This window comes from Balearica regulorum, chromosome 3, assembly GCF_011004875.1.
Source record: "Balearica regulorum gibbericeps isolate bBalReg1 chromosome 3, bBalReg1.pri, whole genome shotgun sequence".
NCBI classification, from domain to species: Eukaryota; Metazoa; Chordata; class Aves; order Gruiformes; family Gruidae; genus Balearica; species Balearica regulorum.
The window spans coordinates 27,111,491-27,133,395 of NC_046186.1; the positions used below are offsets into that span (position 1 = coordinate 27,111,491).

Here is a 21,905-nt window from a genome sequence, read left to right on the forward strand (position 1 = left end):
TCCTACTCATTAATAAAACCCTATTAGCTTGCCATGTTGGTCACTAGCTCAATTGGGTTCAGTTACTTGCACGCTGATAACTCACTACTCTGAATAACTGTTCATTTTATTAATGCATTAATGAGTGCTTCGCATTATCCTTGCGAGGATGAGCAAAATGGGAGGAGCAGACCGTGAGTGTAGGATGGCAGTGCCCATCCGTGGCTGAAGCGATGGAGTCTGGATCACAGAACTCTGTCCTGCGGCCCAGCCGTATGTCTGCTCATCCTGGAAGTGGCCTAGGGCTCTGGTGTAAGAAAATATTGTGAATACACTGAATAAATATTAAAACTTTTAAACATTAAAAATAACCTTTTACATTCAAGTGCAAAGACTACTAGATATTGAAGATGGAGCATTATGATTTTCTGATCTGACTTTTATCACAAAGACTAAATAATCTTTCCTGTGATTTTGCATAATTGCAGTATCAAATTGCAAATGATGAATTAATACTTCCTCTGTGGCCTTGTTGAGAAGCAGTATTGAAGTCAGTAAAAGCTGATGCTAACTGCATGTACAAAAAAAAATGAAGTAAGTGTCACCAAGATCATTCTAAAGCTGTATGGCTTGTTGTTTGATAGAGGTGGTTATTCAAAATTCAGCTCACAGAGACTAAAAGATCAGTTTAGCAAAACTTGGCAGAAAGAAATAAGAAAGTTTAAAAAATTAAAAGAAACATTTCTTATTTCTGTTAATTTCCTTTCTCGTCGTTTGACTTGATACTCAAATACCTCACTATCTGTGGGTTCACCTTTGAACAAGAACTGTCAGGTTTCTCTTAAGAAGCTTTTAGAGTGTTTTGAAATTGAAATAATTTTTAAAATACAATATTTTTAAAAGTATAATATTGTTCCTGAAATTATAACTCTTTCAGCTAGTAATAATTTTACTTGAAAATCCTCCTTTTTTTTTTTTTTTTTTTTAAGTGTTGCACTGGCTCCAGGAATTAAATTTTTGTTTATTACCTTATTTAGTTCCAATTCACTATCCACTCCACTGGGGTCTATTAGAATTGTAGAATTACTTACCTGCTTCACTTCAGTTTGCTTCACAGGAGGTTTGAGCAGGGTTTTTTTAATTGCTTTCCTACTATTTCAGACGTCTTGTTCCATATGGTGATGTGCATAAAAATTTGAATTTGTTTTCTTCCTGAAAAGCTACACATAATTACTTATTAACTAGATTAATCTTTTCTTATCTTTAGAACATTCTGCTGATGTTTTCAGAGCAGCAAGCAATTTTTTTTTTTTCCTTCTTTATCTAATCCATAATAAATAATCTAGCATGCCAGGGTAATGCATTTCACCTGAGGATCTCAACTTGATTTGTAGACAATAATTAATTAGTTTCACAACCTGTCTTTAAAATAGGTGAAATTGAAATGCAGCCTGCCAGCACACAGTTGTTAGCAACGTGTTGCACCATTAACTGTAGCTGCTTTATAAGCAGGTGGTGTAATCCACTTCCCCTGAGTATCAGTGAAGGTTCCTGCTCAAGTGGCATCATGTTTAAAAAAATAAATAGATAAATCATCTGGTTGGTTTGTTTACCTGGTGTTCAGATGTAATTATGTGCCATACAGTCATATGGCAGGCATACGTTATGTCTGTAATACGTATTGCAGAATGGTGATCTGATGTCATTGCTGTTGGTTTTGTTAGCAGCCTAAATGTTACTACAGGTATTTGTCCAGGCATGGTATTTTTACTTGTAAATGCATTTTATTACATCATGTAGCTGAACTGGAAAAAATTTAAAGATGATCCTGTGGGATATATGTGAGGTGAACAGGGAATTTGTCAGAGTTTAACCCTGAGGAAACTTCAGATTATTCATCCTCTTCTATTTATACAGGAGGATTGTTGGCTTTCCTTTGTACTGACCCGTCACTGACCTGTGACCAGTAATTTTAAACAGCCTGAATTCTGTATTTTTCTGGTTTACCTTACTCATATTACTGCTTGAATTGAGCTCCTTAAACAGACTTAGCTACATCTGTAGGGTTTGAAATTAGTGGCAGTGAAGTAAATAGTATCTGTGGCAGGAAGCAAAAGCTTTATTGTAAATATCATAAAGATACGGTCATAAAATGTGCAATAAAAAGTGACATATTTTAAAGTTTGCATAAAATGTGCAGGAACCCATTTTAAGCCCACATATCAGTATCCAAAATCAGATTTTTTTTTTTCCAGTCCCAAATTTAGCTGAGTTTGATGTTCTTGAACGAGGGAGGGAGGGAGGGAGGGAGGGACAGGAAGGAAGAAAGAGAGAATTAAGGGAGTGAAGAGGGAGAAGGAAAGGAGGGAGGAAAGAGGGAAGGAAGGAGGAAGGAAAGGGAAGGCAGTGAGAGAAGGGAGGGAGGAGGGTAACAGAAGTAGGCCATTATTATCTGTAATTTATAGCAGGTTTGCTTGCACTTTTGTGACAGCAATATGAAAATCTTTAATATCATTGAGTCCTACAAGGTGCTAGAAATACTTACGCATGATCAAAATGTTTTCACAGGACAACTGCTTTAAACAACAGGCCAGTAACAAGTCCTTACGTTTGTGTACCTCATGTGTCTTACTGACTCTTAATCACATGTATGAAGCTGAGTACAAAAGCTGTAATCTTGAAAAAGGATGAAATAAGCAGTATTTGAAAAGATTTTTTTCCCACGTACTCTTCCCTAAATGTATGATTAGCCCTTATTGCTGTATTCAGTGACTCTCGTGCTGGTTTTCCTTTCAGAAGTCAGGCTGAGCAACCAAGTTGGTCATCAAGCTGGTTCTGAGTATTGAGCGTGAGTGCTGTTTCCCTGACACTGAAAGTTTAATTAAAAATGACGAACAGCAGAGCAAGGGAATTCCTTTGCTGTCGTAGGTGTAAACCATCTAGGCCTACTTTATTGCAATGGACTGTAATGTTCCTTCTTAACCTTTATAAGACAAGGAGATCATCCCACTTCTTTCCAAATCCTAACAAGTCCTCTGTTGAGGACTGATTTTTCCACTTTGGCATTGCCTTCACTACACTGTGGACTAGGTCGGGGGGTTTAACCAAAATTCCTTCTAGTCTCAGTTGGGGTTCTGTGGACATCTAACAATGTCTTAGAGTCATAGAATGGTTTGGGTTGGAAGGGACCTCAAAGACCATCTAGTTCCAACCCCCCTGCCATGGGCAGGGACACCCTCCACTAGACCACGTTGCCCAAAGCCCCATCCAACCTGGCCTTGAACACTTCCACGGAGGGGGCATCCACAGCTTCTCTGGGCAACCTGTGTTTTGCAAGGACTTCTGATTTTTTATTCCTCTTCTATATTTCTGCGACATTTTCACTAGCAGTGTTCCTTAGGATTATGAAATTTACCTTTTGGAAGAAAATGTTCTGAGTGTCTATAGAGGACTAACCTCCAACAACTAATGATATAGTTAGGGTTTGTTTCTCGGTATTAAATATAATCAGGTCATGCTCATTGGTCTGTAGGCTTCCACTAATTTGAAATTTAGCAATTAATTTTTTTTTTTTTTAATTGGGCACTGACATCGAAAATAGATTGGTTTTCTCTTGGATGCAATGTCTTTTACGTTAGAAAATAATAATCTTCTAATGAAACTCTGTTATTTGCTGCAAGGTCCCCCTAGTATAAGGCTCACAGACTTACTGGTCCATGGCTTACAAGTCCTGCACACCTGTATGTTTTTATTTTTCCGCATATTAAAATGTTTGATAGGCCATCACCAGGGACATCCTTGTGGACTGTGGTTAACATACTGCATATAGGTATTCGAAAGTCTGTCCTTCTGAATCGTAAGCAACTCTGAAACACATCAGGTTTATGTGCTGACTTCAATCCACCAAAATCTCCCTGCACTTAGAAAATAAGTGTTTCCTGCTTTGAAACACTCATTTTTATCTACCTCCATTATTTTCCAGGGTCTACTATGGAAACACTGTTTCCACCTCTGTATTAAGTCCTTGCCACTCTTTTGATTCTTTTCTTATGTGCTCAGTGTACCTGTAGTACATATTAATTCCTATAAGTAACAGCAAGGGATTTCAGGTGGTGTTATACAATTGAACAATATAGTTACATTTTATTAGATATTTTTTATCTGAATTACATATATAGTAGCAGCAGCATTGAACCCTGTTTAGGATATTTTAAAAGTGTTGTTTATTTATAAAATGTTAATATTAGATATTCGGCTCTTCCCATTTAATTTCAGAAACATATGTTTACTATTAAAGTCTCAAGATGACAGTGCACAGCTCTTGCATAAGCAAACTTAAAAGCAAAATTATTCTTCCCAGTCTAGAAAAGTGGGTCTGAATCATCTCATCTTCCTATAAATCTGCCTTTGACTAAGAGAATCTTTCATTGTTTCCAAGTGTCTAATTAACAAATTCCAGCAAAGTTGTCTACTTTAAAGAAATGTTGTCTGTTTTTATAGTTTAAAGTCTGTAGCCTGTTAGCATTCATTAATCTTGTGGTTTTCTCTACATTGTCTAGTGTTTTTAAATATGTAAACTCTCAGGAAGTGGGGTTCAGTGTTGACAATGCTTTATATAGGATTCTTGAGGAAACTGAGTGGAGCAATGGGACTGAGACTGGCTCAGAACTTCATTCCATTCCCAATCTGAGAAACCCCACCAAAATATACTCTTAAAGTTGGCAAAAAACCCAAAATCTTTTCTCTGTCTTGAAGGAGATCTCAGAAAGAGCCCTCAGAAGTGTTGGCATCCAGCCTAGCTTACCTTGGCATGAGGAATATTTGTAAGCAGAAGCAATTTGAATAGACAATTTTAGTACATTTTAAAAAATGTTTTTGTCCCTTTGCATTTTTCCCCCCAGAGTTTAAGATGGCTATTTTTTTTTCCCCCATGTTCCCAGTTGTGTATGGCAAGGCATAGCAGCCTTTCATACTTTCAAGTATTGAAAAAGTTCTTAACTGGTAGTCAACTCATATTTCCCTTGGCGAGGTAGAAGCTAGCCGGGAGCATCTACTGCTCTTAATAGAACTCCAATTATTTGATGGAAGTCTCAAAAATGAGACTGGTATCTGAGGTTGTCATAGGAGGTTTTCAATCCTGCACTGCAGATCAAAAAGTGAAATTTATTAAGAGTTTAGTTCTAATTACTATTGGCACTTAAAAAAAAAAAGAAGGCTTATCACGTGGCTGTGCATTGTTTGTTTCTGGGCAGTCACTAAGTAATGCACATATGGGTAAATGAATACTACTACTTACAAACAAATTTAAAATAAAAAGTATAACATTATAATATTAATTCAAGTAGCCTGAATATTCCCTAAATATTAAGGGATCCGGTGAGAACCCACATATTAAAGCTGTTAATACTCTTTTAAGTAAAAAATTATTTCTGAAGCAGCAAGTCTTTGAAATTCATCATAGAGAAAGCCAGAGGCTAAAGAAGTACCTTTTATTTTTGTCATGAATTTCCATTCTGGTATAGCTGAGTTGTAGGCTGTCAGAAAATCCTGGCATTTCCTTTCTGTTTGCTTTCCTCAGGAAAAGCTTGGCAGCTTCCCAAAATAACAACTGAATAAGAACATTCTGAAGAGCTAAATACAAATATTAAAATCCTGCTACCCAACCAGCTGCAGCACACATGGCACTGAGAATAGAGCAACGACATCAGTGGCAAGAGAAGAAAGGGCAGCGTAAGCTCCCAAACACGTTCCCTCCATCATGCCAAGGATTTTCTGTGCTGCCTTATGTGCTTCTCTGTAGGACCTCTGCCCGCTTCTGTTCACAGTGACAGAACACAGCTTGCTTGTTAAATACAAAAGTGGTTTAGCTATTGATGGGAGCATTGCAAACAGAAAGGAAAGGGTTAAAATTGAACATGGTGAATGCTTGTTGCTTTAATCATGCATGACGGTTCTTTGCAGATTTAGGTAAGTCTTTTCTTGTCTATGGTCTGCCAGTCGCTGAGCAGCAGCTGTTTCTTTGCAGATCCCTTCTTTCAAGGGTTAGGTTTATAGAAGCTTCTTGGAAAGTCCTCATGAAGAGTCCCCAGAATATCTCCTTCCTTCCTCTCATCTCCGTAACTTGCTGAAACTTGATTCTGCATGTGCGGAAGTAAAGCTTCAGAGGAATTATTGCCTCTGCTGCCAGCCGCAGCGAGGTGGTGTCTCCTGTAATTCAGTCAGCTCAGGCTGAGTTCTTACTAATCCTTCAGCCAGAATAACAACTACCAAACCCATAGATATAGATCACATCTGGAGAATTAATGTTGCTCACTCCCATATGTTTTGCAAGATACTCACCTGTAAAATTCCCAGTTGCATGAATTTGAAGAGGTAGCACCGAAGGTGTCATTTTAAGATGGTACATATATGACTTGCTAGCTCAGCCTGCAATAGCTTTCTGAAAAGTAATGCAGAAGGTACTATATATTCACTTTCCAGAGGAAATTATCTTATCTGCACTTCAGAGAACTTTTCTTTTGTGTTGGTTTTAGTTTCATTTGTAGAAGAGCTAATCCTGATCATCTGATCTGCTTTTCAGAGACATGGTGAACTGCACAAAAGTTGCCAAGTTGAGCAAAAGGCAGAATTGTCAGGTAGTTATTAGAAAATGGTACATCGAAAAAAATGGATTTTCCTGGTGTATTTCAAAGTTAAATCACATTCTTCATCAGAGCTGCTATTTCCACTGCCATATTGTTCTTTGCTGACAGAATCAGAACATTTTTTCCCCACTACTGATAACTAGAAAGTTCCCCTACTACACATCTGTCTTACATGCCTTGGACAAAGCAGATGAGGCTTCGCCATGTGGGCTACACGGTTAAACACAGTTGAACTATTTATATACTACTTTATGTGGTTACCTGCATTCCTAATCTTCTGAAGATAGTTTGCATTGTTTTCCCATACTGGTTTGCAGGAGATTGCTAGAATTTTAGTTTACCTTTTGTTTTCTGGACAGTGACTCTTTTCTTTCATTGATGTTGAGCGTGTCTAACATCCTGTTACAGAGAGAAGCTGATGAGGTTATTGAAGACTGCTAATGTACATAGTGAAGTTAATTTTTATTCCATTTAAACTTAGTTTTCATCTTAAAATGCTTACATTGTGTAGGTGGTATGTGGCATGATAAACTGAGGCTCGGCGATCAGAACAGAAAGACGTATTCAGTTCTGAGTTGTACACTTTGTGTCCTCAGAACTGGCAGTAGAAACATTCTTTTGGAGCAGGGAAAGAGGATAGTGGGGGTTAGGAGAGCTTCCTCTGGGGTAGTGTAGCTGCCTGTTTTGGTGAAGTGCCAGACTTCACCCTCTAGTTAATTAAATTGCTTTTAAAGAATGCAATAATGGCAGAACATTTCAAAATACACTATATGGTTATGGTCTATTGCTTTCTGAATGCAAAGCCAAGTTAAATACATTAAATATGATCTCAGGAAGCCAATTTTGGTGATAATATACTACAAGTAGTGACATTAACTTCATGGAAGTTGCATAAGTGTAAATCATCTGAGTATTTGTTCCACTACATTGCCACAGTAATTGTAGAAGCATGGATCATACTCAGATGTTTGATCACTATTTCTATTATTGTATCTAGACTCTGTTTATAGAGGAGCGCTCCCCGCGTTGTACTGCTTTTTGATGTTTAATCTCAAGACTTTTGATGTGCTATGTGAGAACTCAGCAATTCAGCCAGGCTGAAGGTGACCTGAGATATTCAGGTGCAACTCACAGTGGTTTCAAAGTATGTTTTGCAATGGCAGGATGTATTGTGCAAAGCATTTCAGGGCTGTGTTTAATTTTGAAAATTAATACGAAATTAATAATCTATCATTTTAGAAGCACTCTGGTGTTAGCAACAGTGCCAGAAATTAAGGATATCAGATGATTTATTAGGATGCTAATTAGAAGGAATACAGAGAAATTGTCTGAACAGCCACGGATCAGGCTAGGAAAGCTAAAGCCCTGACAGAATTAAATGAATTTGACGGATGGAGTACTCTGTAGATAGGGCATTGGCTGAATGGTCACACTCAGCAGTCAGCAGCTCCATGTCCAAGTGGAGACCAGTGATGAGTGGTGTTCCTCAGGGCTCGGTACTGTTTAACATCCTTGTTGGCAACATGGACAGTGGGATCGAGTGCACCCTCAGCAAGTTTGCCGATGACACCAAGCTGTGTGGTGTGGTCGACACGCTGGAGGGAAGGGATGCCATCCAGAGGGACCTTGACAGGCTGGAGAGGTGGTGTATTGGGTCTGGCTGAGATGGAGTTAATTCTCCCCACAGCAGCCCTCATGGTGCTGTGCTGTGTATTGGTGGCTAGCAAACTGTTGATAACACACCAGTGTTTTGGCTACTACTGAGCAGTGCCAGCACACATCAAGGCTGTCTTTCCAACATTTCTTTTTCCCCAGCAGCAGGCTGGGGGTGGGCAAGATCTTGGGAGGGGACACAGCCAGGACAGCTGACCCAAACTGACCAAAGGGATATTCCATACCATATGACGTCATGCTCAGCAGTAAGAAACTGAGAATAGGGGGAGGAACAGGGCAGGGGCATTCGTTGTTTTTTTTTTACAATGTTTGTCTTCCGGAGTAAGGAGTACGCATACTGAAGCCCTGCTTCCCAGGAAGTGGCCGGACATTGCCTGCTGATGGGAAGTAGAGAATAATCTTTGCTTTTTGCTTTGCTTCCGCACGCGGCTTTTTGCTTTAGCTGTATTAAACTGCCTTTATCTCGACCCACGAGTTTGGGGTTGTTTTTCTCCATCTTCCTTTCTCCCCTCCCTGCCTTGCTGAGGAGGCGAGTGATAGAGCGGCTCTGGTGGGCACCTGGCCCCCAGCCAGGGTCAACCCACCACAGGTGGGCTCGTGTGAACCACATGAAGTTCAACAAGGCCAAGTGCAAGGTCCTGCACGTGGGTTGGTGCAGTCCCCAGCACAACTACAGGCTGGGTGAGGAATGGATTGAAAGCAGCCCTGGGGAGAAGGACTTGGGGGTATAGTTTGATGAGAAGCTCAACATGAGCTGGCAGTGTGCGCTTGCAGCCCGGAAAGCCAACTGCGTCCTGGGCTGCATCAAAAGAGGGGTGACCAGCAGGTCGAGGGAGGTGATTGCTCTGCTCTCTTGAGACCCCTCCTCGACTACTGCGTCCAGCTCTGGGGCACTCTTCACAGAGCAAGTGCTCCAACCCTGACCATCTTGGTGGCCTTCCCCTGGACATGCTCAGGAGATGTTTAGTGATAGATGTATTTGCATTGTTGGGATTGACCTGTGCAACTTCTTTCTATAGGAGCCTTTGAATGGAATTAATTTCTGAAGGTAAGAACTATATGCGCAAATATAATGCGTGTGAGAGGGCCCAAACTTGCGACTCCTAGGAGCAATGCCTGGCCCTATATCATGATAGATCAACAGAACTGGGCATCAGCCTCCATTTACAGTCTCATAATTTCCAGTGTGGTGTCCTGTTACCGTGTTCTTAAACTCCTGCTTTGCAAGAATCTGCATAATTTAGTAGGAAATTTCAGCTATAGCTGTTTATTTTAACCTTCAAAATAATGCGTGTGTCTCTCTCTCATGAATCTAGTCACTAATATTTTGAGTAGGAGTGAGTCATTTCCTGAACTTGGAGATTATTAAAAACTTTTAAGGAATGAAAAGAACTTGGTAAAAATGATGTGATACTTTAGAGATAATGAGCTTTTAAATGCTACTTTGCTTGATACTGTGCAAATTAAATAAAATACATCAGTTTACCAAAAAAAGTGTTTGAAAATATTTGCATAAAAATAGTGCTATTCAACAAAATTATGCTTTTCTGCCTATACTTAAATGTTTCTATTGCAAGCCATATTCTTGGTGTCAAGATACTAGTAAGAATAACAGAATATAGCTCTATTGGTGCCTTCATTTAAGTTGATAAAACTATCAGCTGTATTAGGAGTAATTTTCTGCTTATTGACTTCAGGAGATTTTCTTCTTCTATAAGGATGTCATTGAAACCAAACTTGAACCTTAAAAAGCATTTACCACTTTAAAAAAAAATTGTCAGATAAGATTATTTAAGTTTGATTTTTGGGGAAGAAAACTAGTATAAAAAGTTGTTTTGTGCACTGGCCTCACTTTTAGTTGATCCCTGAAATATGTTCTTCTAATATCAAATCAAGCGGTGGTATTTCACTCTTGCTGTGCATAATATCAATGTTTCTGCTCTGTCAAATGTTTTCTTCTCCTTGAAAGTATAAAATGCTTCATTATTCCCAGCCGAGGGTCATTTTTGATCAGGGTGGTAATCAGTTTCTCAAGGTTTGGGAAGTTCTCCCAGAATTCTGATGCTTTCAGCTGAAAACTGCTGCACCCATCCAGTATCCCCTGCATGGTTGGATGATGGCCTTTTATTTCCTATAAAAACATTGGTGTTTGCTTTTCAAAAGACCTCTGCATTTTGGAAAACAAATATGCTTTGTAAAGGAAATGGCAGTTTATAAGGAAGCCTACTGTACGACACTGGAGTGTTCTGCCTTGGAGGATTTTCTTGACACCGGATAGGATTGTTATGCCCAAAGGAAACAGAATCTGTGGAATAGGCATTTTTCTGACCTATTTGCTGCGATTTGAATTCTTTCAGTTTCTTCTGCCTTGCTGGATTTCACTCCTCCTTCTTACAAGTATCAGGGTGGAAATTAGCTCTGCAATTGCAAGAACAAATCTGAAACCACAGTAGTGAAATCTTTTCTTCCAAAGCTATGCAGCAAGTAATGAATCTTGCAATTGTTATTACAGCTTTAATTAAAGATAGATACACATTATAGAATACCTCTTTTGAAGTAACTGCCTAGTCTTGGTCTCCTTAATTAATCAAAATTTGGGACCCTGAATACCATATTGGCTTTTTCTTTCCCCAAGCTCTGTACTCCCTTCTGCTGCAAAGTAGGCAAATGTATGGGGAAATGTACCCCCATCCCCAAAAAAAAGAGAAAAAAAAAAGAAAGAAAATTTAATACATTTAAAAGCCAGAATATTCTATGACATTCATAGAATCTACTCTTTCAACATCAAAATCTACAGTTTACGATCAAACAACTAGTCTGATTTATAGAAATCAGTATACAGAAATGACCATATAACTGTAAATGGCTTTTTGTTTATCAGTGTATATCATATGCATTGTTCACGTTTGGCACTCTTCTTCCTCCAGCAATTGAGCCTAATTATCTTTGTGTTGACTAGATTAATTGAGTGCTGCTAAGAGAGAGAATGAGCAGGCTAATAAGGGCATACAACAAGAATCATCTTTGGTTTCCGGGGAGCGAAAAAACGGATGTCCAGTTGGTTGTCAGATCATGACTGTGGCTTTGCATACATGTCCTTAAATCTGGTGAGGATTTTTCAGCCAGCACAAGCTTTAGGTTTCTAAAGGTAATCCATATTCCAACTCTGTAAGCGAAATCTACTTTTTCTTGCAAGACTACTTTGATGCTTTGCAGAATTAACTCCAAAATGAATAAGCTAAATGGTTTAAGAACAATTCTACTAGTGAAGACAAAGAGGGTTTCCCTGTTCCTTCGCAAGTTATGATATATCTGCATAGTAGTGCACATGCATCGCTCTCATGCCACCAACTTCCTGGCCTGCTTGCTTATGGATTTATTTCTCTCCTTCCCTCTTCATAAAGATAGATATGGCTGTTCTAGTCAGTGTCGAGTTTTAGTTTTTATTACTCATTCTTGTTTTTCCTTTTCAGCATATTCCAGTATATTAGTCTCTGCAACCACAGATGCTGCAAACAAATTAGCATCTTAGATACCTGCCATAGGAAAATGCTAGAATTATTTTTGAAGTATTTACTATTGATTGTGAATATTTTATGTATTCATGTCAGAGTATGCTAATGAATCCATTCAGAATTTGTCTTACATTTAAATAGATCCTTGAATGTAATGAGCATCTGTTTCTTAAAGAGCTGAAGAAAAGGAAAGTTTAAGAAGAAATTAGGGAGTTCATAGGGAGCGGGCACAGGTAATGAAACAGAACTATTTGAAAACAGGCTTTCTTTTTTGGTCTTTTTTCCTTCATGCTTGATCTCTCCTGGCAGATTTCTGCTCAGACATAACTGAAACAAGACAGATGAATAAATAAGGTTGCCATGTTCAGTTAACATTGCGTATCTCAGAAACAAGACCAAGCAGAATGTGCAGTCTGATAGCCATGAAGTCCTTAGAGTCAAGATAAACTTTTGTGGTTTTCAGTCTTTCCTTTAAAATTTAGATGAAGGAATATAATTTGTACCGTTAAAAATCACATTTAGGTTTTATTTTCAAAAAGTCAATAAAATGAATGAGGTAGTACATGGGCATATTACCTAAGATTTTTGAAAGAATTTAATTATTTCATGCTATTCAGTTCCTCTCTGACTGGTGGATTTGTAGCATCTTTTTATTGCCAGGTAACATGTTACGGTAAGGCCAAGTCCTTTCATTTTTACTACTTCAGGAGCTGTCTTTTTACCTTTCCTAATGACATTGTTATTTTACTTTTATTTTTTGTAGGTCAGCTCTCATTAATATTTCTAGTGGTTTAGGTACATGTTTGGCATAAGTGAGTCTTTTCATTCTAAGCAGGTAGGATTCAAAAAGGTAATTCAGATGACTGACTGGAGACATAACTTTTACCTGGGTGTGTGCAACAGCATTTACCAACTTTTGTGATTGAGTGAAAATGGTAAAGCATGCTCACTATCAAGCCTGCTCTGATTCCTGTGAAAGGCTTTATTTGATTTGAATTTGCACCTGAGGCATCTCATTGAAACTTTTCATGAAGACTCTAGTGGAGAGGAATATTATCTTTAAAAATTACAGATTCCTGTTCTTACTCTCTTACTTGCTCTAATGCTTCAATACTAGTTCTTTCCAAATTGCTAATGATATGTCAACAGTGTATCCTCTCCAAAATACCATTAGCAGGACATTGCTTTTCCCAATCAGAAATACTTACTTTATCGCCATAGGTTGAAGGGCATCAGTAGCTGGCATTCAGCACTCTAATCTTCTTGAACCAAGCTCTCACCAGCTGAGGAAATTTCATCCCAGTGAGAGTACTGAATCAGTCTGGATCCTGAAGTCCTCAACTCCTCCAGCTCGTCAATGTCTGCTGATTGGCTCCTTCAAGCTCTTGAGCCAGTAGCTTTAGAGAAGATGAACAAGTCCCTTGTACAAATACATGACCTGAAAATGTTTTTATGCACATGGCAGTTACGATGGTTTAATTTTTTCCCACTCTATTCATATTACTGTTTTCCCTTCCCTTCTCTGCCACTGGATTTTCCTTTCCTCATATAACAAACCACTACACACACCCATGACACAACTTTTTGCCAGACTTTGGTACTTGTGACAAATGTCACACAATCAATCACCTGACTTCTCGCAAAGAAGTTCCAGCGGTCTTGAAAAGCCTTCCAGTTTAAGTGGTACCACATGGAAAGCACTAGAACTTTTTGATGTAAAAAAATATTAGTGTGTTAGCTGCGCAGTGCAAGCTTCAGTAAAGAGTTTTATATATGCGTTTATACAATACCATAATTTGTGTCTTTTCTGTTTTATTCAGGTGATTGCCATCGTTATGGATATGTTTACAGATGTGGATATTTTTAGAGAAATTGTGGAGGCATCTGCTAGAGGGATTGCAGTGTATCTCCTGCTTGATGAGTCAAACTTCAGTCACTTTTTGAAAATGACAGAGAAACAAGGCTGTCAAGTTCAGAGGCTCAGGGTAAGGCTTACTGTGTTCTTGTGCATGAACATTCACTACTCATTGCTCTGCAACCCACTGAAAAGGGACTATTATTCAAAAAGTGATTATCAAATACTGCTTTTTCAAATTAACAATGAGTTATAAATAGGTGAGCTCTCAGCGGAACCTTCTATACAAATGTTTTCCTCTTTAGAAAGATTATTATCTTTTTCATGTGTCAAAACAAGGGTATTTAATAGAATGACAGAATTTTTCATATAATATTTATAAAATAATTTTCCATTATTATGAATTTAGGAATACTGCATGTTTGAAAAACTAGGCTTCTTTTTGTTTTCTCTTAAAGTAGCCTGCAAATAGAGTCATAAAACTTATGGAAATTAATAAATTGCATACTTCATTTTATGATCTTTTTTTAAAGTTATTGTGTATTAAAATACTTTAAAAGGCCCAAGATTCTATTTTATTAGTGTTGTCCTGAAAATCCATATTAGCATGCCTGTCTGCATCATGTCTTGTAGAGAGTATTACTTTTATACATGAAATACATAATTTTATCTTCTAAGAAAGATAACAAAAAGACTAATGTTTACATTTTTCACAAGATGTTCTGTACTGCCCTAATATTTAACAGGGATAAGAATGCAAACTGTGAGCTGCACTGACCTGAAGTAAATGAGCTTCATAAATACTTCTAGATTTACTGTACTGTAGATAATCTAGCACTGAAGAAGTTCCAAGGACGTTGCCAGAGTTCACTTGCAAAGCTCTGAGCACTGCCTTGGCTAAACTTCGTATAGTTCCATTTGCAATTCCTTGTTTCTGTAACTAGTTAGGCCAGGCAAAAATATTATAAAATATCTACTTAGCAGCATCCATTTTAAGAACTTGGTGCTAAAATCAGGTGGAGATGTGGTGTGTTTGTGAGGATAAAGAGGACTTTTTGGTAGAATTTTGGAGCAAGCCTGTATTTTATACCAATTTTTGCTCTGGAGTGTTGACTTAGGTCCTTAAAAATATTCCACACCACTTTCCATGCTTGTTCCTTGTGTATGAGTGTGTGGGATTGCCCCCTGGTGGCCTCATACACAGATCTATGGGAACTTTTGGAAAGAAAATATTAAAAAAATGTTGTGGTTCTGTAAACACTGGTCGTGATTGCCTTCATGAAGTCAGTATTTGGCAATATTTCCATACTGTAGAACTTGGGATACCACCGTTTGCTGATTACTTGGTTTAATTATGCCATAGAGCTTGCCAAAAATGCTGTATGTATTTTTATGGCATGAGTTGTATCCTCTCAAAATGAAAGAAATTAGGAGCATGCATTGCAAGTGATAGCTCAAAAAATGCCACAGTATGCATTTTCCAATTAATTCTGTGCAATATGTATCTACAGCTGTTTCGAAAGCTTAACTTCTTTTGGGTGGCTTCATGGATGTCTTTTTAATGTGGTTTTATAGACCTATAGGCATTTATACTGTGGTTGAAAGAATTAATGTACCTGCATTAGAGTGTATTTTGTATGGATTAGTGTGAATTGGAGAAGCTAGGACTTGGCCTCTTCAGTGACATTATGTTTTATATGTTTCTGTTTCATAAAAATGGAAGAAATAAAATACATTTTTACCTGCAAGCTTTACTTTGAGGTTTATCAGAAAATGAGAAATATATGCCAAAGAGCTGAGCAGTAATCCTGTTGTGTGCTGGGTTTTCAGTTTAGCTTGTTAGAAAGTTCTTCAAATTAATGGCCTTCTCATCTAAGTGCTACTCCCAGTGACTGTTGTTTGAGAATAGAAGCTTACTACTCCCGCAGTAATTTTCCTGTGCCTTTCTTGAGGATGAAGAGAAACTGCAGGTGACTATGAAAGAACAGTCAGTACTTTGGAGAAGTTTTCTCCTTTTCCCTCTTTCCCATCACCTCAAGGTTCACAAAAAACCCCCACATCTTCAACTTTTTGTGCTCTTGGCTTTCAGTCTTCCCCTTTTGTTCAGTGAAAGCAGGAAGAGGACAGCAATGTATGGGTCTATTTCTTTTCCTCAAGGCGTACAGCCTGCCCAGAGAGGTTGTGGAGTCTCCTTCTCTGGAGATTTTCAGAACCCACCTGGACGCCATCCTGTGCAACCAGCTCTAGGTGATCCTGCTTTAGCAGGGAGGTTGGACTAGATGATCTCCAGAGGTCCCTTCCAACCCCTGCCATTCTGTGATTCTGTGATTCTGTAGCACCAGCAGCGTTGGTCTTGTTATTCTCTGCCATGATTTGGTTCAGTCTTGCAGGAGTATGGCAGATGCTCATCACGCCATGTACTCATGATGATGAGTTTTTGTAAAGCTTTTCTGACTCAACACCTTCTCTGGCTCTTTTTCTCTTCATTTGAATCAGTAAAAAATGAGATGCAGTGATGAGCGAAACTGTTTTTTAATTCAGATTCATAATTCAATAGTCTTCTGTAAGGAAAAAAGATGATTTTATTCATAAATCTACATTAAATGTCTATGCCGACAGTTTTCCTCATCCATAGTCTGACTGCATATCAGGGCATATTTCCCTCTCTATTGAAAGATGTAACTGAAAAAATGGATAGAGTATATATTCTGTGGTTATTTTGTGAATTCCGTATGGGGGAATATGAAATCAGAGGTTTACCAGGAGTTTTTTGAGTCTTTCCTACAGCATTTCTTCTTTTGGGTTGGTTTTTACTTAATGTTCACCTTAACATCACCAGTGGAACCAGTGGAAATCAAATAAACAATTCCTCTCCTATACTTTCCTATTTCTCTTTCCTCAGTTTCATTTATCTGTTTCCTGACTGTCCTATATTTTTCCTCAGTAATTAATGTTTCTTACCTTTTTTTTCTCTTCTCTACCTAAGCTTTTTTTGATTAACTTTGTCACTGGTCTGACTTGTTTGGTCGGCAATTCTTTTGCATAGAAAGATGAAGAGTTGTTACAGATTCAGGCTTTTTTCAGGTGATTTTTCAAAAACTAATAGCTAAATTTTTCGAGGGATGCTTTTTTTTCCTGCTACTGACAGGTGCTGCAGCAAACTGTGAAATAGATTTGCACTGCAGAATGCAGCACCAAGACGACAATCCCCAGAGCCACCAGAATGCTCAATGCAGAAACTTAATTTTGGATTAGAATCAAAGAACCAACGTAGGCAATGTTGTTTAGTGCCAAAGAAGTCAACCAAGTTCCTCAGCGGATGCCAGATCTTCATGTTTTATTTGATACGAGGTGAGGTATGTGGCAGAGGCTCCATGCTCTGCAGAAACCTATTTTTACTTCTGGCAATAATGAAGAATCATCTTGCTACAGGGGGATGTTGAAAGCAATTTGGCAGGAACTGTTTATCACCTGATACTCCTCTCAGTATTTTTAATGAATTGCAGGAATCAGAAAATAGAACCACTAATGAATTGATTTTACTTTCCTTTTGTGAAGTCTACTCCCAGATATGCATGCTTAAATGCATAGGAGCTGCTCTTGAGGCCTGATTGCAGTCTGTTATTTGTCACCAATGTTATCAAGATCATCAAAAGTTTTCCTGTATTTCCAAGTAAAAGTCAAATTTGGTTGTTAAATAGGTATGTACAGCATGGTGTCATACCTGTGAGCAGACTTCTGTGCCAAGGGACCCCAGACTCCAATGAAGTCACTGAGATTTTGTTTTCAGTAGTCATTGGATCAGATTCAAAGTTGGAATAAAAGCGAACTTGAAAACTACTTAGCATTTGTATGGCAACTAATATCTTTTAGTAAGAATAGAGGTCTGGGATAATAAATAACATTAGTAATGATGAACAGTATGAGAAATGTGACTTTTTTTTTTTTCTTTAAAGCTGTTAGGCTAAGTTTTAGGTAGACATCTATTTTCTTCTTTGTGCATGTTCTTGACAGCAAGTACAGGGTGAGTAATTGACCACTGATAAAAACAGGCTCAATAAATAGAAAGTACTGAAGTGAAATGTTTGAGACCACTATATTCACTGTATTTACCTATCACATTGCAGGGTTTTTACTAATGAAAATAAGTGTGTAATGTTGAATTATACTTCAAAATTTTAAATCATGCTTATGTGGCTCTCTCTGTGAAGATAGTGTTACATAAAAAGAGAAGTTAGAGTTTGTTTCCTGTTTATCATTTGGGCATCATTTAACTGGACAGCCCTGATGTCCATCCTTAAACCTCAGCACTGGATGTTATAAACACCTCTGAACATCCTACAACCTGGTCTCGGAGGAGGGAGAAGATCCTGTGTCTGGCTTCGAAAACCTCCTAAAACATCAAGTCCTCGATTAAAGTATTCTTCCCATCCACTGGCAGTCACTGACGGAAACAGGTTACAGGACCGGACAGACTTTCTGCCTGACTCACTATGGCAAATCTACATGCTTTTGTGTGTCCTGTCGGGCTAGCTGGGATCCTTCATGATGTGTGGTTTCTGGTTCGCCCATGATTTTCCTCTCAGGATTCATAAAGGAATTATTACTTTACCCACAATGATGCATAACACTTCTGCAGTGATGAGTGACACACTACTGCTAGCAGGGGAGTACTGTATACTGATAATGAAACCAAGTAGGAAGGTGAAGCCCAGCATTTCATACCAAATGGGGCTTGCAGTTCAGTATGTATATATTTACTGCTTCTAATCCTAAGTGGAATGCATTTTTATTATATATCCTCAAATATTGTCTGGATTTTGGGTGCTTATTCAAAGCACGCATGTCTGACACCTAATTACAGGGTTTGAAGTAGGTGAAGAATGCCAGATGAATTGTGGAGAAAAAGGAAGTGTTATGTGAGAAAGGTGAGCATGATCTCTGGCACATGCCTTTGCAATGCTGCCATGTTCCTGTCTTTGAGAGGATGACCTACCGAGACAGGGAAAGAGTTGGCAAGACTAAGGGAGTAGGATAGAAAAGCTGCAGGAGGAATAATACTGAAGAGAAAGAAAAGAAAAAGGAGAACAGAGGAAGCAATGACTACGAATTTTTTCTAAAAAAAACCAGCAATTTAATGTAAATATTATTCCTTTTTTAGATATGCCTACTTGAAGTTATATTTCAAATTATGAGTACCTAAGGCAAAGGGTTTTTTTAATATAGCATGGTAATTTGCAAGCCCTTAGCCTTGTTTGTGCCTCCAGCATTCCAGATTCTGAAGTGATACCCTGTTCAATACTGATCAGGCTTTATCTCAGTAAGATTTGATATGTTCAACTGGTATGTTTTTAGGCCAGCATTACTTGTTATGATTATTTGAAAATGTATAATCTGTCTCTCAAGTTACTTTTTTTCAAATTATGACATATTATAATATAGTTAAATATAAATCGACATACAAATATAATTACATGGTAATAGAATTGGATAAAACAGTCATTGAAATAAATGCAAATTTCATTACTAATTCATAAAATTTTGTTTTATAGCAAATAAGGGTTTACTATTGTTACAATCTTTAGAATGGGTAAATTCCAGTATTTTCTTTTTTTTCTTTTTCAGAAATTACTTTTTCCACACAATTTGACTTTGAAATAAAAGCTTTTTATTTAAGTACTTTGACTTAAAGCTTGAGTATCTGCTGGAGAAATAATATTTTTTCTTCAGTGGGATTGGCTTGTTCAAAGTTCAACAAAAACCACACTGGAAAAGTGGGAAAATTTACTTTCATTGATAAGAAAACTTCTAATTGAAGTGCAGAAAACTTGAAAGACACAATACTAGATTGTGAAAAATGATTAGCAGGTAGAGATGCAAAATTATGTTAACTTCCCATTCTATAATGCAAATTGGGTTGTTACTGTTATTGATTCTTTTTTAGCTGTTTCTGAAAATAGACCTAAGCATCCATTTGTATTTTCACTTTTAAAATTTTTACCTTTTAAAATAATTCACTTCTAGATAATACTTCTTTTATTTAATCAATTGATATGCCAAGTTAAGAGATAAACTTTATGTTTTATGTTTCTAGCATGTTTGCAAAACATTTGGGTCACAACCAAAAGCAATTTTTAAATTGCTGTCTTTTTACATTTTAACTGAATTGCATTTTTGTTCAGATAGCTTGACAAAAATACTAAGTAAAAACTCACATAATAAATAAAACTTAAAGGACTTGGATAGCTTCAGTCAAACCATAATGTACCAGCTCAGCAGCTGTTAAGTGTAACTCTTGCTTCTTTGATTTGATTTTTCTTTTGATAAAAGTTTTAAGATACCAACAGTGAAATATATAGTGATATAGAAAGCATGTGTTATTTGGAAATGTGCTTTCATTCCACGGAGATTTTCTCTTGTTTTCCAACAGAGAAACCTCTATCTATTAGAACTTTACATGTTTTAGGTAAATGCATAAGTGATCCCACAGACAATGAAGGTTTATGTAATTGTATTGCAAACTCAGTCATACTTTATAGTATATTACTTTTGTAAGTTTAAATGCCTCTACAGGTTCCTGAGAGGGAGAAGTGGAGAGAGAGGTGCTGGTTCAAAGCTGCACAGGGGGAGATTTAGACTGGACATTAGGAAGTGTTTCTTTACCGAGAGGGTGGTCAGACACATGTGTGCCTACTGGGGTTAAACTACAGCAACTTAATAACATTCTTTAACCTTTGGTCACCCCTGAAGTGCTCAAGCAGTTGGACTAGATGATTGTTGTAGGTCCCTTCCAACTGAAAGAGTTCAGTTCTATTCTATTCTATTCTATTCTATTCTATTCTATTCTATTCTATTCTATTCTATTCTATTCTATTCCATTCCATTCCATTCCATTCCATTCCATTCATTTTATCCCCCCCCCCCCCCCCCCCCCATTTTGCTAAATTTACCATATACACAATCTTACCTATTTTGCTTCATGAACAGCCCTAATCCATCTGGTCTTTACAGAGCACGTCTGCTCTGATTTTCAACCTGTCCTTGTAGCAGTCCCGTGAAGCAAGACATTCCTCTGTATTCACAAGTCTTATATTCCACTATTTCCTTATATGCAGTCTATGTAATAATCATATAGATTCTGTTTTCTTACTGCCAATGCTAAACTACGGATTTTACTCCCACAGGAATACTTGTAAATTACCACAAATTAGCATTGCTAGAACCAATATTGCAAAGCTAGAAACTACAGTAAATATTATGATCATTCCAAGCTATTTTTATGTCTTGTGAAGCATTTTGTATCTCACAGCCACATGAGGTAGAGGCTGTAGGATGGTTTGCATTGAATGTAAATTCTGGTTTTTATACATATAAGCACCTTTCTGTAACAATTTCTGATAAAAGCTTTTTGATTTTTTTCCTACATCCATGTAAGAACTTTTTGAAAATTATTATGAGTACAGCCCAGAAGGTGATGTAACACTTCTTTTGAATTAATTTATTTCTAGGAGCTTAAAAAAAAACAGGAGACAGTAGAGAGGAAAAAAAAAAAAAAAAAAAGACCCTGGCTCAGCTAAATCAATTTCATCCACAGTCCGTGAGAAAAAATGACCATATTTCCATATTTTTGAGATCCAATGTGGAAAATTTCCCAAGTGCAATTCACTGAGTTCGCATGAGTAAAACATAAAGATTCTTAATAGAATTCAAACTTAACTGCTGCATAGAGTTCATGCTACCTATACATGTTGTAATAACATCTCTGAATTTAGAAATGGGATTGATCCCATGGTGCAAAGCTGATGATTGAGAAATCATACTGGGGGGTAGAACTGCAGGGGGATCTGACACCAGGTGGTATCATTCAATGGACATCTCTGAGTGGGGTATCTGTGTTTGTAGATATAGCAGCCTTATTCAATTAAAAGAAAAGTGATCCCGGCTCTTTAGATGTTGTCCTTGATTAGCTGAGATGCTTGGAAATCTTCTAAATAGCATATATCCAATGATGAAAAGAATTACTTTTTCTCTTGGCAAAGACTTCTTGTGCCAGAACCTCATTTCTGGGAGTGGAGGCCATGGAAAAGCAGAATTTAATTTTGTATGATTCCATCAGACTTGCAGACAAAGCAATAACTTGCCATTCTGGGTCCTTAGGGGACAAGTTTGATCAGAGTTTACTTCTCTGCAGAGTTTGTTAATATGCAATAATATAACTCTTCTCCTACTGTACCTCTG

General features: G+C 37.6%; 1 protein-coding gene and 1 long non-coding RNA gene across 2 annotated transcripts in view; both read left to right on the top strand.

Moving 5' to 3' along the window:
• LOC142600928 (uncharacterized) overlaps nt 1–21,905 on the top strand; it is a 637,768-nt gene that overhangs the window by 35,558 nt on the left and 580,305 nt on the right. The window lies entirely within an intron of this gene.
• FAM83B (family with sequence similarity 83 member B) overlaps nt 1–21,905 on the top strand; it is a 50,055-nt gene that overhangs the window by 21,018 nt on the left and 7,132 nt on the right. The window contains exon 3 of the mRNA XM_075747360.1: nt 13,633–13,797. Within this exon, the coding sequence (XP_075603475.1) occupies nt 13,633–13,797 (165 nt within the window). The remainder of the gene's footprint in view (nt 1–13,632; nt 13,798–21,905) is intronic.